This window comes from Dasypus novemcinctus, chromosome 2, assembly GCF_030445035.2.
Source record: "Dasypus novemcinctus isolate mDasNov1 chromosome 2, mDasNov1.1.hap2, whole genome shotgun sequence".
In the NCBI taxonomy this organism is placed as follows: Eukaryota; Metazoa; Chordata; class Mammalia; order Cingulata; family Dasypodidae; genus Dasypus; species Dasypus novemcinctus.
The window spans coordinates 7,066,712-7,081,735 of NC_080674.1; the positions used below are offsets into that span (position 1 = coordinate 7,066,712).

At 51.5% G+C, this 15,024-nt stretch overlaps 1 protein-coding gene across 1 annotated transcript in view; it reads right to left on the bottom strand.

Moving 5' to 3' along the window:
* Window positions 1–1,499: 1,499 nt before the first annotated feature.
* Window positions 1,500–15,024, bottom strand: part of LOC111761325 (uncharacterized) — a 31,393-nt gene continuing 17,868 nt past the window's right edge. The window contains exons 4-13 of the mRNA XM_058306382.2: window positions 13,436–13,537; window positions 11,999–12,186; window positions 9,081–9,274; window positions 8,439–8,670; window positions 6,794–6,987; window positions 6,152–6,383; window positions 4,507–4,700; window positions 3,865–4,096; window positions 2,318–2,418; window positions 1,500–1,941 (exon numbers count right to left, since the gene is read on the bottom strand). Coding sequence (XP_058162365.1) covers window positions 1,517–1,941; window positions 2,318–2,418; window positions 3,865–4,096; window positions 4,507–4,700; window positions 6,152–6,383; window positions 6,794–6,987; window positions 8,439–8,670; window positions 9,081–9,274; window positions 11,999–12,117 — 1,923 coding nt within the window. The 5' untranslated portion in view covers window positions 12,118–12,186; window positions 13,436–13,537 and the 3' untranslated portion in view covers window positions 1,500–1,516. The remainder of the gene's footprint in view (window positions 1,942–2,317; window positions 2,419–3,864; window positions 4,097–4,506; window positions 4,701–6,151; window positions 6,384–6,793; window positions 6,988–8,438; window positions 8,671–9,080; window positions 9,275–11,998; window positions 12,187–13,435; window positions 13,538–15,024) is intronic.

The following is a 15,024-nucleotide window of genomic DNA, read 5'->3' on the forward strand; positions in this document are numbered from 1 at the left end:
GTACTTAAAGGTTCAAATAACAGGACATACTAAGATGTGACAACAGAAAGACAAAGACAAAATGAGCTTCAGGGGGAAAAGGATCTGTGGGGGCTCCCTTCCTTTCTCTATTCCTAGTCCCTAGAACAGTGCCAGCCAGGGGCTTTCAAAACAAATACTTGCTGAATGAAGCCACTGGATGTGGGAGCAGGTCTCCTCCCCACACATCCGGCACCACCCCAGAAAAGCAGCAGGAGAAGACAGAGCCAGCTTTGGAAAATGATGTTTTGGTTGCTCTGTTTGCAGTGGCTTCTACAACACAGTTATCATATCCCTGCAGGGCCCTCCTCAGCCAGCACCCCAGCCAAAGTGGGATGTGGGAAAGCCCCCAGTGTCTCAGGATGTGACATGAGAGACCTGAGTTAAAGAAGCTACACAGAAAACTTCAGATGTCAAGTGCATCACCTTCAGCTCAGAGCTGGGCCATGCCCAAGATCCCTTCCCTGGGCGGTGCATTTCCTGCCCATGGCAGCCCAGCCCAGGGAGCAGGGTTTGGGGGCCTGGGTGTCACCCCAAGGCACAATACTGTGTCCTCTTACCCACAGGATTGTGGGCATGGGGGGGGGGGCCAGAGGCTTCCTGGAGGTCCCCACCCCAGCACTTTCCTTTCCACCCCACCTGAAGCAGCTGGAGTCACACATTGTAAAACACTAAGGCCAATGGCTTTTCCTTGCCCACACCTAAGAATCCCAGTTTCTTTGGAGGCCTGGTGTCTTCCCCAAAGACTTAGAATCTCCCCCAGTAGGCTCCCTCTAGACCTATTCTCTAGGATAGGCAGCCCAGTGAGCACCGAACCAAATTGGGCTTTTCCTGCTGAAATCCTCACGAGGAACCAGGTCTCCACCTAAGTGATCCCCATGCTCCTGAATGCCCACCTGGCCTACTAAGTGGATGGAAATCAGGTGGGCAGTTTTCAGGATGTCCCAGGGATGATCGTCACCACAAGCATGATTATATGGACATATGCTGTCAACAATGCCATAGTCTCTCCTGAACAGACACTGCCAGAAGTAAAAGGTGTGTGGGATGAGCACTTGGAAGGAGAAGAAAATGGGGGGGTCCCAGCTACAAAGAGAAGACTAAGAAAAAAGGCAGCTTGTTGTGCTGTGTGCCCTGGTTAGAGTACCAGTCCCTGTTCCCCGACATTCCAGCTGACCTCATTACCTCCTTGAGCTGCAGTGTCCGTGCCTGTCAAATAATGAGAAAGGCTCCCTGACCAAGTTCGACTCTGGGCCAGGTCCTAAGATGCTCCACATCCTGAATGCAGCACCCAGGGCAAGGAGATACAAGGAGAGAAGCAGGTCTATGGAGCTCGCCATGCAAATGAAGCCAAAAGGGAGAGGGGATGGCAGGAGCCTGAGCTTCTAGTTTGGGGTGAAGAGAGGTTCTGGACCACAAAGTGAGGATGGTTGCTCAACATTAAATGTACTTAAGACAATGATTTGCACACCACAACAGGGTAGTAATAAATATTAATTTAATACATACCTAAAAAGAAAAAGTAAATATGACAATGAAAAATAAAGAACATAAGGGAAAATGTGATAATGAAGAATAAAATGACCTGCTCAGGAGGGGGAAAGGATGGCTCTTTTTCTTGAGCAGGCCCAAGATAGAGACATACCGCTAAGCCCTGGTCTTCTGGCAGGGATTTTTCCTGCTCCTTAGAGGGCTCTCCTGGGAACCGTGATGTGGGAGCCAGGAATGGTCCTGTATCCAGCTCAACCTCTGGCCATGGTGGTATGCATGCCAACATCTCGGGTATAGACACGAAGTGAAAACACAGGGCTGGAGATCCATGAATGCACCATGATGCTTCTTCAAACTCCAAACCTAGTCTAACATCTAAAAATGAAAGCGGCTCCAGACCATCCTGTGCTGGTGCTGTAGCAGGAGCTGGACCTAGGACAGAGACAGACAGTGGAGATGACAGTGTGGTTTGAAGAGGAGAAGGGCTCTCCAGCATGACAGGATTTTGGTGTCATATAGGAGCAGACAATAACCCCAAGCTATATAGATGTAAAAAGCAGAAACCCACCACACCCAACCAAGGGAACTCTTCTATGTAATGGGAGAACTGATGGCCACTCTCGAGGTGCTTTTGCTCTTGGACAACCCCAGATGAGGAAACCTTGCATACATTAACCACCAGTGAATCAGCTCAGGCTCACAGGAACTGACACCCATAAATCTGGACCTCTGGATTGGACTCCATGGATTCCTTCACCTCAGGGTGGGGATGGTGCCACCCCTGAAATTCAAAGAAGTCATTTCATACCCATGAAAGTGTTCAGGCCCTGGAGCATCAGTGGGTCCTGGCACTGGGCAAAGTTCCCACAAGGATGGTCCACGAAGTTCTGGTGTGGATGGTCGAAGGCACTGTGAGAGGAGAGTAGACCGTAGATCAGAGAGGCCTTGCCTTGCCAGCCACATTCCCTTCCAAAGGGAACCGTGTGTTTCAGGACAGGTGCTGTCCATGGCCCTGCCCACCCCATGTCCTGCAGCCAGTCCATAAACACTGTCAGACTGGGCAGTGGCTGACTGTCCCATAGCTGGGGACACAGGACTCTTGTCAGCCATAGAAGGCTTATGTCCAATATTTGAACGTATCTTCCCTTTAATAGGGACCCTTGACTCATTTCTGTCAGTTTCCCAGTCCCCAACAGGGGCAAAAATAGTTTTCAAAAAGACAGGGAAAGGTAGCGAGTGCTTTAGTCAATGCTCTGCACTGAAAACTACCTGCTCTGAAATGCCTGGTGAATGGGCAACGGCTGCCCCCTTTTCCAGGTCCTAAATATACCTCAGCCTGAGGCTGAAGGAGCAAGACCTGCCCTTTGCCAGCAGGCCTCTGAATGTCTCCTCCCTGTCCTACTGTTTCTTTCTTACCGGGGACACTGCCTTCTCCCTCCTTGCCTATGCAGCTGAGTTCCCTCAATAGAACCGGTAGGCAGAGTAATTACCAGTTTGACCAACACATCTATTCCCTGGGACCATGGATCCGTTTGGTGCGATGGTTCAGATGGGGACAGATCAAACCAAGAAGGGAAATGTCAAATCTTTGTGACATATGAATAGGACCTCCACTCCTCCCCTCTACAGCCACTGCACATTTCCGATGCAGCTGTGGAGTTTGGACCCTTGGTTCTGACCTACGGGACACTCACATTTTTAAGGGGTGCAGAGTTTTTATCTCCATAACAGACCAGGAGGACTTGCGCATACCTAGAGAGAGCTGTGATCATCACACCAACTTCCGGTCGACCCCCATGCTCCTGAGCTCAAGTGTAGCTGCTGACTCCCTAGGGGAGTGCAAGCTCAAGGGGCAGGAAATTGTTCTCCTTCATTCCTCAAAGGATGGTAACTTTGTCAATGTCCCTCCACATATAGGTAGGCAGAATCTATTTGTCAATTCTGCTCCATGATCTCTTTTCCCCATGTCACAGTGGGTCTGGACAACCCTCTGAAAGCCTAGAGAACGCTGCTTTCCTAGGAATTCAGAAGGGACCTCCGGGACGGATTCCTCAACATTCTTTCAACATGGGAAAGAGTCCTGTCCCTTCCGAGAGGGTGTTGAAGGCTGTGACAGACGCTCCCCAGCAGAGGGAAGAAAACAATCTGATAAGCCCCTGGGCCTCGGTCAGCCCATCAGACCTGGTTTCAGCTATCCACAGCTAATGTGCTTAGGTTCTGAATAGGAACCCGTGGTGTGTGTCCCCTCACTCCTACCACCTGACGGACGAGGAGAGATGCGAGAAGGGAGTTGATGGACCCAGTGAACAAGAAATGTGGAGTGAGTCATGGATGTGGAAGGGGCCTGGTTCTCACCTGGTGAGGAGCCTGTGCAGGACGAGTTGTGTGGGCCTCATGGTATGGTCGTGCATTCCAAGCCCAGAGGAGAATGGGAACTCCTCGCCCAGGTGGTCGGGCCTGAGGTTATCTTCTGGCCCCTCTGTGCAGGGGGCAGTGATGACAATCTGCTTCCAGAAGATGTCCTTCTCAGCTCCATCAGGATTGCCCTCCATGGCTCTAAGAGCTCTGGGCAGGTAAAGGGCAGACCCTAGAAATAGCCATGGAATAGGCAGTTAGCACCAAGATGGTGCCAAAGCCCCAGGGGCTCCAGCTCTATAGGTGCCGCTTTGCCCTCTGCTGTGTTTGGAGAAGGAGACACCACTGCCTATGGAGCAGGCCATAGAATTGACACTGGAATTTGAAGAGGACGAGGGTTCCCCACCCAGGTCTCTTTTCCACGTGTCTTTTAAAGGCAGAAAATAGCCCCAATTCTATCAGATGCCAAAAACTTAAACCTCCCACATCCAAACCAGGAAACTTTTCTAAGTAGTGGTTCACCTGATGCCTCATCGGAAGCCTCTCTTACTCCCGGACCATCCCAGCCCTGGAAATCCTGCCTGGGGTAACCTCCCATGCTGTCTGTTCAGGCTGACAGGCATCCACTCCATACGTCCTCACCTCCGGGCTTGGGCTCGCTGCATTCATGGCCCCCAAGTTGGGCATGGGCAGGACATGACTGCCATTCCAGTGTCACAGAAGTCATCTGCACATGCACGTGAGACATGGGTCCCTGGAGCATCAGTGCATCCTGGAGATGGGGAAAGTTCCCACGAGGATGGTCCCCGAAGTTCTGGCATGGGTGGTCGAAGGCACTGTGAGAGGAGAGTAGACCACAGATCAAAGAGGCCTTCCCTTGCCAGCCACATGGCCCCCAAAGGGAACCGTGTGTGTGATTCAGGAGAGTTGCTGTCTATGGCCCTGCCCATCCCATGTCCTGCAGCCAGTCCACAAACACTGTCACACTGGGCAGTGGCTGACTGTCCCATAGCTGGGGACTCAGGGCTCTTGTCAGCCGTAGGGGGCTTATGTGTGGTATTTGAATGTATCTTGCCTACATCAGGGACCTAGATGCATTTCTGTCCCTCTTCCCGGCCCCCAACAGAGGAGAAAATAGTTTCCAGAAAGACAGGGAAAAGCAGCGACTGCTTTAGTCAATGCACTGCACCAAAATCGAGCTGCTCTGAAATGCCTGGTGAATGGGGAACTGCTGTCCCCTTTTCCAGGTCCTAACTGTACCTCAGCCTGAGGCCGAGGGAGCAAGACCTGCCCTATTCAAGCAGGCCTCTGAGTGTCTCCTCCCTTTCCTACCATTTCTTTCTTACCAGGGGCACTGCCTTGTCCCACCTTGCCTAGACAGCTCAACTCCCTCACCAGACCATCCAGGCAGAGAGATTAGCAGTTGGCTCAACACTGCTTCTTCCCTAGGACCATGGATCCGGTGATTGCTATGGTTTAAGTGGCTTAGATGAAACCAAGCAGGGAAAATGTCACATCTTTGTGACACATGAATAGGCCCTCTACCCTCCACCTCTACAGGCACTGCACATTTCCGACTCAGCTGTGGAGTTTGGAGCCCTTTGTGCTGACCTATGGGCCGCTCACATTGTTAAGGGGTGCCCAGTGTTTCATCTCCTTGACAAACCAGGAGGACTTGCCCATACCCAGAGAGAGCCGTGACCATCACACCAACTTGCTGTGGACCCCCATGCTCATGAGATCGAGTGTAGCTTCTGACTCCCTACGGGAGTGCATGCTCAGGAGGCAGAAAATTTTTCTGCTTCATTCCTCCAGCGAAGCTAAATCTGTCAATGTCCCTCCACATATAGGTAGGGAGATCTATTTGTCAGTTGTGCTCCATGATCACTTTTCCCCATGTCACAGTGGGTCTGGACAACCGTCTGAAAGCCCAGAGAACGCTGCTATCCTAGGAATTCAGATGGGTCCTCCGGGACGGATTCCTCAACATTCTTTCAACATGGGAAAGAGTCCTGTCCCTTCCGAGAGGGTGTTGAAGGCTGTGACAGACGCTCCCCAGCAGAGGGAAGAAAACAATCTGATAAGCCCCTGGGCCTCGGTCAGCCCATCAGACCTGGTTTCAGCTATCCACAGCTAATGTGCTTAGGTTCTGAATAGGAACCTGTGGTGTGTGTCCCCTCACTCCTACCACCTGACGGACGAGGAGAGATGCGAGAAGGGAGTTGATGGACCCAGTGAACAAGAAATGTGGAGTGAGTCATGGATGTGGAAGGGGCCTGGTTCTCACCTGGTGAGGAGCCTGTGCAGGACGAGTTGTGTGGGCCTCATGGTATGGTCGTGCATTCCAAGCCCAGAGGAGAATGGGAACTCCTTGCCCAGGTGGTCGGGCCCGAGGTTATCTTCTGGCCCCTCTGTGCAGGGGGCAGTGATGACAATCTGCTTCCAGAAGATGTCCTTCTCAGCTCCATCAGGATTGCCCTCCAAGGCTCTAAGAGCTCTGGGCAGGTAAAGGGCAGACCCTAGAAATAGCCATGGAATAGGCAGTTAGCACCAAGATGGTGCCAAAGCCCCAGGGGCTCCAGCTCTATAGGTGCCGCTTTGCCCTCTGCTGTGTTTGGAGAAGGAGACACCACTGCCTATGCAGCAGGCCATAGAATTGACACTGGAATTTGAAGAGGACGAGGGTTCCCCACCCAGGTCTCTTTTCCACATGTCTTTTAAAGGCAGAAAATAGCCCCAATTCTATCAGATGCCAAAAACTTAAACCTCCCACATCCAAACCAGGAAACTTTTCTAAGTAGTGGTTCACCTGATGCCTCATCGGAAGCCTCTCTTACTCCCGGACCATCCCAGCCCTGGAAATCCTGCCTGGGGTAACCTCCCATGCTGTCTGTTCAGGCTGACAGGCATCCACTCCATACGTCCTCACCTCCGGGCTTGGGCTCACTGCATTCATGGCCCCCAAGTTGGGCATGGGCAGGACATGACTGCCATTCCAGTGTCACAGAAGTCATCTGCACATGCACGTGAGACATGGGTCCCTGGAGCATCAGTGCATCCTGGAGATGGGGAAAGTTCCCACGAGGATGGTCCCCGAAGTTCTGGCATGGGTGGTCGAAGGCACTGTGAGAGGAGAGTAGACCACAGATCAGAGAGGCCTTCCCTTGCCAGCCACATGGCCCCCAAAGGGAACCGTGTGTGTGATTCAGGAGAGTTGCTGTCTATGGCCCTGCCCATCCCATGTCCTGCAGCCAGTCCACAAACACTGTCACACTGGGCAGTGGCTGACTGTCCCATAGCTGGGGACTCAGGGCTCTTGTCAGCCGTAGGGGGCTTATGTGTGGTATTTGAATGTATCTTGCCTACATCAGGGACCTAGATGCATTTCTGTCCCTCTTCCCGGCCCCCAACAGAGGAGAAAATAGTTTCCAGAAAGACAGGGAAAAGCAGCGACTGCTTTAGTCAATGCACTGCACCAAAATCGAGCTGCTCTGAAATGCCTGGTGAATGGGGAACTGCTGTCCCCTTTTCCAGGTCCTAACTGTACCTCAGCCTGAGGCCGAGGGAGCAAGACCTGCCCTATTCAAGCAGGCCTCTGAGTGTCTCCTCCCTTTCCTACCATTTCTTTCTTACCAGGGGCACTGCCTTGTCCCACCTTGCCTAGACAGCTCAACTCCCTCACCAGACCATCCAGGCAGAGAGATTAGCAGTTGGCTCAACACTGCTTCTTCCCTAGGACCATGGATCCGGTGATTGCTATGGTTTAAGTGGCTTAGATGAAACCAAGCAGGGAAAATGTCACATCTTTGTGACACATGAATAGGCCCTCTACCCTCCACCTCTACAGGCACTGCACATTTCCGACTCAGCTGTGGAGTTTGGAGCCCTTTGTGCTGACCTATGGGCCGCTCACATTGTTAAGGGGTGCCCAGTGTTTCATCTCCTTGACAAACCAGGAGGACTTGCCCATACCCAGAGAGAGCCGTGACCATCACACCAACTTGCTGTGGACCCCCATGCTCATGAGATCAAGTGTAGCTTCTGACTCCCTAAGGGAGTGCATGCTCAGGAGGCAGAAAATTTTTCTGCTTCATTCCTCCAGCGAAGCTAAATCTGTCAATGTCCCTCCACATATAGGTAGGGAGATCTATTTGTCAGTTGTGCTCCATGATCACTTTTCCCCATGTCACAGTGGGTCTGGACAACCGTCTGAAAGCCCAGAGAACGCTGCTATCCTAGGAATTCAGAAGGGTCCTCCGGGACGGATTCCTCAACATTCTTTCAACATGGGAAAGAGTCCTGTCCCTTCCGAGAGGGTGTTGAAGGCTGTGACAGACGCTCCCCAGCAGAGGGAAGAAAACAATCTGATAAGCCCCTGGGCCTCGGTCAGCCCATCAGACCTGGTTTCAGCTATCCACAGCTAATGTGCTTAGGTTCTGAATAGGAACCTGTGGTGTGTGTCCCCTCACTCCTACCACCTGACGGATGAGGAGAGATGCGAGAAGGGAGTTGATGGACCCAGTGAACAAGAAATGTGGAGTGAGTCATGGATGTGGAAGGGGCCTGGTTCTAACCTGGTGAGGAGCCTGTGCAGGATGAGTTGTGTGGGCCTCATGGTATGGTCGTGCATTCCAAGCCCAGAGGAGAATGGGAACTCCTCGCCCAGGTGGTCGGGCCCGAGGTTATCTTCTGGCCCCTCTGTGCAGGGGGCAGTGATGACAATCTGCTTCCAGAAGATGTCCTTCTCAACTCCATCAGGATTGCCCTCCAAGGCTCTAAGAGCTCTGGGCAGGTAAAGGGCAGACCCTAGAAATAGCCATGGAATAGGCAGTTAGCACCAAGATGGTGCCAAAGCCCCAGGGGCTCCAGCTCTATAGGTGCCGCTTTGCCCTCTGCTGTGTTTGGAGAAGGAGACACCACTGCCTATGCAGCAGGCCATAGAATTGACACTGGAATTTGAAGAGGACGAGGGTTCCCCACCCAGGTCTCTTTTCCACGTGTCTTTTAAAGGCAGAAAATAGCCCCAATTCTATCAGATGCCAAAAACTTACACCTCCCACATCCAAACCAGGAAACTTTTCTAAGTAGTGGTTCACCTGATGCCTCATCGGAAGTCTCTCTTACTCCCGGACCATCCCAGCCCTGGAAATCCTGCCTGGGGTAACCTCCCATGTTGTCTGTTCAGGCTGACAGGCATCCACTCCATACGTCCTCACCTCCGGGCTTGGGCTCGCTGCATTCATGGCCCCCAAGTTGGGCATGGGCAGGACATGACTGCCATTCCAGTGTCACAGAAGTCATCTGCACATGCACGTGGGACATGGGTCCCTGGAGCATCAGTGCATCATGGAGATGGGGAAAGTTCCCACGAGGATGGTCCCCGAAGTTCTGGCATGGGTGGTCGAAGGCACTGTGAGATGAGAGTAGACCACAGATCAGAGAAGCCTTCCCTTGCCAGCCACATGGCCCTCAAAGGGAACCGTGTGTGTGTTTCAGGAAAGTTGCTGTCTATGGCCCTGCCCATCCCATGTCCTGCAGCCAGTGCACAAACTCTGTCAAACTGGGCAGTGGCTGACTGTCCCATAGCTGGGGACTCAGGGCTCTTGTCAGCCGTAGGAGGCCTATGTGTGGTAGTTGAATGTATCTTGCCTACATCAGGGACCTAGATGCATTTCTGTCACTCTTCCCGGCCCCCAACAGAGGATAAAATAGTTTCCAGAAGGACAGGGAAAAGCAGCGACTGCTTTAGTCAATGCACTGCACCAAAATCGAGCTGCTCTGAAATGCCTGGTGCATGAGGAACAGCTGCCCCTTTTTCAAGGTCCTAACTGTACCTCAGCCTGAGGCCAAGGGAGGAAGACCTGCCCTATTCAAGCAGGCCTCTGTGTGTCTCCTCCCTTTCCTACCATTTCTTTCTTACCAGGGGCACTGCCTTGTCCCACCTTGCCTAGACAGCTCAACTCCCTCACCAGACCATCCAGGCAGAGAGATTAGCAGTTGGCTCAACACTGCTTCTTCCCTAGGACCATGGATCCGGTGATTGCTATGGTTTAAGTGGGTTAGATGAAACCAAGCAGGGAAAATGTCACATCTTTGTGACACATGAAGAGACCCCTCTACCCCTCCACCTCTACAGGCACTGCACATTTCCGTCTCAGCTGTGGAGTTTGGAGCCCTTTGTTCTGACCTATGGGCCACTCACATTGTTAAGGGGTGCCCAGTGGTTTCATCTCCTTGACAAAGCAGGAGGACTTGCTCATACCTAGAGAGAGCCGTGACCACCACACCAACTTGCTGTGGATCCCCATGCTCATGAGATCAAGTGTAGCTTCTCACTCCCTATGGGAGTGCATGCTCAGGAGGCAGCTAAATCTGTTAATGTCCCTCCACATACAGGTAGGCAGAATCTATTTGTCAGTTGTACTCCATGATCACTTTTCCCCACGTCTCAGTGGGTCTGGACAACCCTCTGAAAGCCCAGAGAACGCTGCTATCGTAGGAATTCAGATGGGACTTCCGGGATGGATTCCTCAACATTCTTTCAATATGGGAAAGAGTCCTGTCCCTTCCGAGAGGGTGTTGAAGGCTGTGACCGACACTCCCCAACAGAGGGAAGAAAACAATCTAATAAGCCCCGTCCCCACCGTCATGGTCCACCCTTGTGTGGAATACAGAGCAGATGTCATTGTGAATGGTGTGTAGACAGCAGATCCGACAGGTTTTCCTATCGTCCCATTTTCCCTCCCCAAAGTATCCATGTGCGTGTTCGAGGAGGGCTCCTCTACACAACCTTGCCCATTTCCAGGCCCTGTACCTACTCCCCAATACTGTTATACCTGGCAAAGGCTGTTTGTCCCCTAGCTGCAGACCAATGACTGTTGTCCAACATTGTGGGCGCATGTCCAATATTTTGACAAATCTTAACCTTGTCCAAGACCCTTCACCCATATCTGTCTTTCCTGCTCTCACTACAGAGGAATCTGCATTCCAGAGGGCAGCTAAGGCAGTGACTACTTCTTCTTTGCACTATGCTTCAAAACATGGGCACTTACTACCTGGTGGGTGGGGCCCTCTACCCCACATTCCCATGGCCTAAGTGCATCGTATCCTGTATCCCAGGGACCAAGAGCTGCCATATTTTTTGAAAGCCTGTGACTGTAACTCACCCAGGCCTTATTTTCCTCTTAGTGGCAGGAGCCCAGCCTAACCCCACTTTTCCTAGAGCTGAGAAGCCTCGACAGAACATCTCTACAAATTCTTTAGCATTTTGCTAAACTCCTCTCTTCCCTGGGACCATGGATTCTGTTCATAGGATGGGGCAGTTTGTGACAAATCAAACCAAGGTGTAAATCATGAAATTTTTGGGACAAAGAGATCTGTCCTGAGCTTCCCGGGACTACCCCACCTAAACTTTCTGACTCCACTGTGGACTTAAGGCCCTTGTAGATTACATATATTCCACTCATATTTTCCTTAGGTCCATGAGTCTTCCTTGTCCTTAAGTGACCTGGAGGACTGTCTCATCCCTAGAGAAAGACACTGAAGTATCACACCTAACATTCATGGTCTCCCTATGCTTACGAGGTCTAGTGTAATTATCCAACTCCCTGTGGAATGGACGTCCAGCAGCAGGGATTTTTACTCCTCCTTTCCTCCAACTACTAATCTGTGCAACTTTCCTACACACATAATCACTATTGATTGATTGAGCCCAATCATCACATTCCCAGATGTCTGATTTGGCAGATTCTAATTCTCCAGCCCCCTCAATGCCTTTTGACTAGGCCTTGGTGGAAGAAGTGCAGGACAGAAGTGTCAATCTTCCTTCCAAAAGGGAAAGAGGTTTTTGCTATGGCCTGTTGTAGTTGAGGACTGAGTCAGAGGCTTCTCCCTAGGTGAGTGGGAAATCACAGTGTCCATCCCAGGCCCTATAACAGCCTGTGACACACGGACTAACTTGGTCAACACTTCCTATATCTCCTCCCATTTGGTCCTCTCAATAACTATTGCTGTTTGTCCTGCAGGCCCCTACTCATGCCAGGAGTCATCTGAGGCTCAGAGAAATGAACTGACCCCCAGTGTCCAATGGCAATATCTGGCACCCCGGCCACCATGGAAGGGCTACTGTGCTCACCTGGGGATCGTTTTCGTCAGGGTTTGCCTGGTGGGGAGGACCACGTTCCTGTTCCCCAGGACGTCGGATGCGTCCAGGTCCTCCCTGCCCAAGTGGCCAGACAGCAGGTGTTGCTCCATGTTCTGGCTGGTTCTAAAGCTCTGCACCAAGCCGGGATCTATTATTTCCTCAGCTGTGTCATTTTCATCCTGGCAGGTAGAATGTTGGGACAAAAAGGGACATGCAGTCAGCAGCTGCAAAATGTCCAAAAAGATGGCTATGCCTCGATTTCACACTGGAAGTCAGTGACCTCCCGTGACTGTGGCGGGATGTGGACTATGGCTGACACTTAGTGACAGGGCAAAGGAGACCAATCCTGGGTTCAAGCCCTGGATTTCAGTGACCTCAAAACTCTTCACTCTTCTCTTCAAAATTAAAGAGAGTTTTGAGGATGTGAGGCTACAGTAATAGTAGATTCTGTATGGGCTAAATTCCTGGAGATTCCAGGATGGGAGGAAGACTCTGGAATGCCCAAGGAAATGAGATGATGTGACAGGGAAGAGAAATTCCAAACGGTCTTGAAAATAGTCAAGTGTCGGTCGCCTTCCAGTGAAGCAATTGTAAATATGATTCTGCCTTGCTGAACCAGACAGACCAATTTTCAGACTGTTCCCACCCAATGTCAGCTGACTGCAGGGAAGCACCAGCCCTCACTCTTTTGGGATGACTGAAATGTTTCAAGTAATTTGGCCCCAGCCATTCAAACTCTAAATATGTATAACGTTTGACTGAGCCAAGCTGTTCCTAGTAGCCCATTCTGGGTGATCTGGAACCATTAGACTAGTCAAAGTCACGGGACATTCCTTGAAGCCCAGTGGAAATGGCAAAAGAAAGGAGTCCCATCTAGGTCCAAGGGCTTTAAGGCTGAATTTCTGATGTTCCTAGCCTCCTCTTTGGAACATGATATAGCCCTACCACCTGACCTGGAAGTGTCACAGTATTGACCTCTGTTGGATGGCAAGTTACAGAGAAATAGGTATTATACTATAATCTTCTCTCCCTTTTTGAGTTAAAAACAGCCTAGGAAATGTGAGGATGCTTAAGGATGGAGACATAGTCCAACTGAATGCACGCAGAAAATGGGGGATGGGGAATGTCAGAGCCATCGGATTAAACATCCAAGGTAGGATCCAAGCCAAAGACTGTCTTGGTTCATGAGAATCTGAATCATCACGAAGGGCTCTTTTCTCATATCCAACCCACATTGCACCTCGTCATGAATGGGTTGGGTTGTGGGGTAAGTGTGCATTCCCAGATTCCTGATAGTGTTGTACTGAATTCCAAGAGGGAGAATCCTTGGCAGGGAGCCTGCAGATTCTGCCAGGGTAGGGTCTAGGTCCTGGGGTCCCCTGACTGTCTTGGACCTGTGTGTGGAGAAGCCCTCAGCTCCCATCTCACCTCTCTTCTCTTCCGCCTTCTGTTGATGGCCGTGTGCACGGGCACCCTGCTCAGCGAAGTGGTGTCGATGACACAGTCATCCTGCTCTGAGCTGGATGAGCTCTGCAATGATAGGGTCATCAGCAGGGCCACAAGGCATCAGGACCCTGACTGGTTATCCCCAGAGGAACAGCCCCACATCAAGTTCTACTTCCAGATGAGGCAAAGACCTATATGTTTAGACCTCCTCCCAGCAGGGAGATGACAACTCTGTAGATCTGGATCAATCTCTGGGCAGATGGGCACCAACCCCAGGCCTCTCCCTCTGTCCCTGCCAGCCATGACCTGGAGAAGAACATGATGCACCCAGCAGGTGTCCACCCCCAATCACCTCTCTCTGCCCAGCCTGGTATCCTCCAGACAGCCATCCTGGGAATGGGAGGTGCTGAGGCTGCTCAGGAAGGAGAACAGTGTCAGCCTGGTCTGCCTCCCCTGGCCTGGTTCCCTCGGTTACCTTGGATTTCCTTCTGCCAAATGGACAGACTCTTCCCTGTTGAGGGTTGAGCCAACGCCTACAACGTCGGAGCAGGCTCTCACTTTGGCTTTTCCTGCGGCCAAGGCCTTGCGAAGTAGGCAGGCAGCAACAAGAGAACATCTTCTCTCAAGCATCAAGGCCTGAGTGAGCTGTTCGTTCCGTTAGTATCTAGAATGTGGGCCCTTGGTTACTGGGGTTCCAAGTTCTGTTGCGTTCCATCTCCAGGGAAGTGAGGTAACTTCCTGCCTCCCCTTCTCTGTGTTCCCTCCCTGGATGACAGCTTCCCAAGGTCCACTCTGGGCTGCTGACTGTTTACCCTCTGAACCATTGCATTTCCCATGTGTGCACAATTTCACCAATACGGTCCTCCTTCCTGCCTTGCTGGGGCCTCGGGGTATCAAGAACCACCTAAGGAGATGGACCTTAGTACACCACCATCCTCCTCCTGCCTGTTCTGTGATCCGGGACATGCCTTTCCATTTCTCAGGGCTTCCCATGTCTCCCCTGCTGCACAGTGGGTCAAATCTAGCTGATCCTTCCGAGAAAGGCATCAGGTAGATCAGAGAAAATGCCTTGGAAACTCCGGGGCTGGTCTCACATGTAGCCAGTGCACATAGGTAGACAAGGAAGAATAACAAGATGGAGTGGGAAGCAGCAGGGAACACAATCAAAGAGGGTTGAGTTCTGGCAGTGTCATCTTGAGAACGTCATGAGCACCTTGGCTTCATGTCACAATCCATGCCAAAATGGGCTTTAAATTCCATGAAAAGCAGTCTTAGTCACCTGCAGCAGTCAAAGTCTCCAAAGATTTCCCATTCCTTTTAGTTTCAGACCCAAGCCTCCTGCATGGCCTGACCTCTCCCTGGACTCCATAGATGATCCTGTGCTCTGCTGCGTCTCACATACACAAGTCCTCAGTTCCCCAATCCTCCAAGCCTGTGTCTGCTCAGTAGGACACCGAGAGTTTAGAACACATTTTCCAGCACCCCAAAGTACTGTGGTCATCAGAGAGCCAAGACCAAATAATTCTCCTGGCTGTGGCACACCTAGGGTTCCCCACTCCAAGCATTGCAGT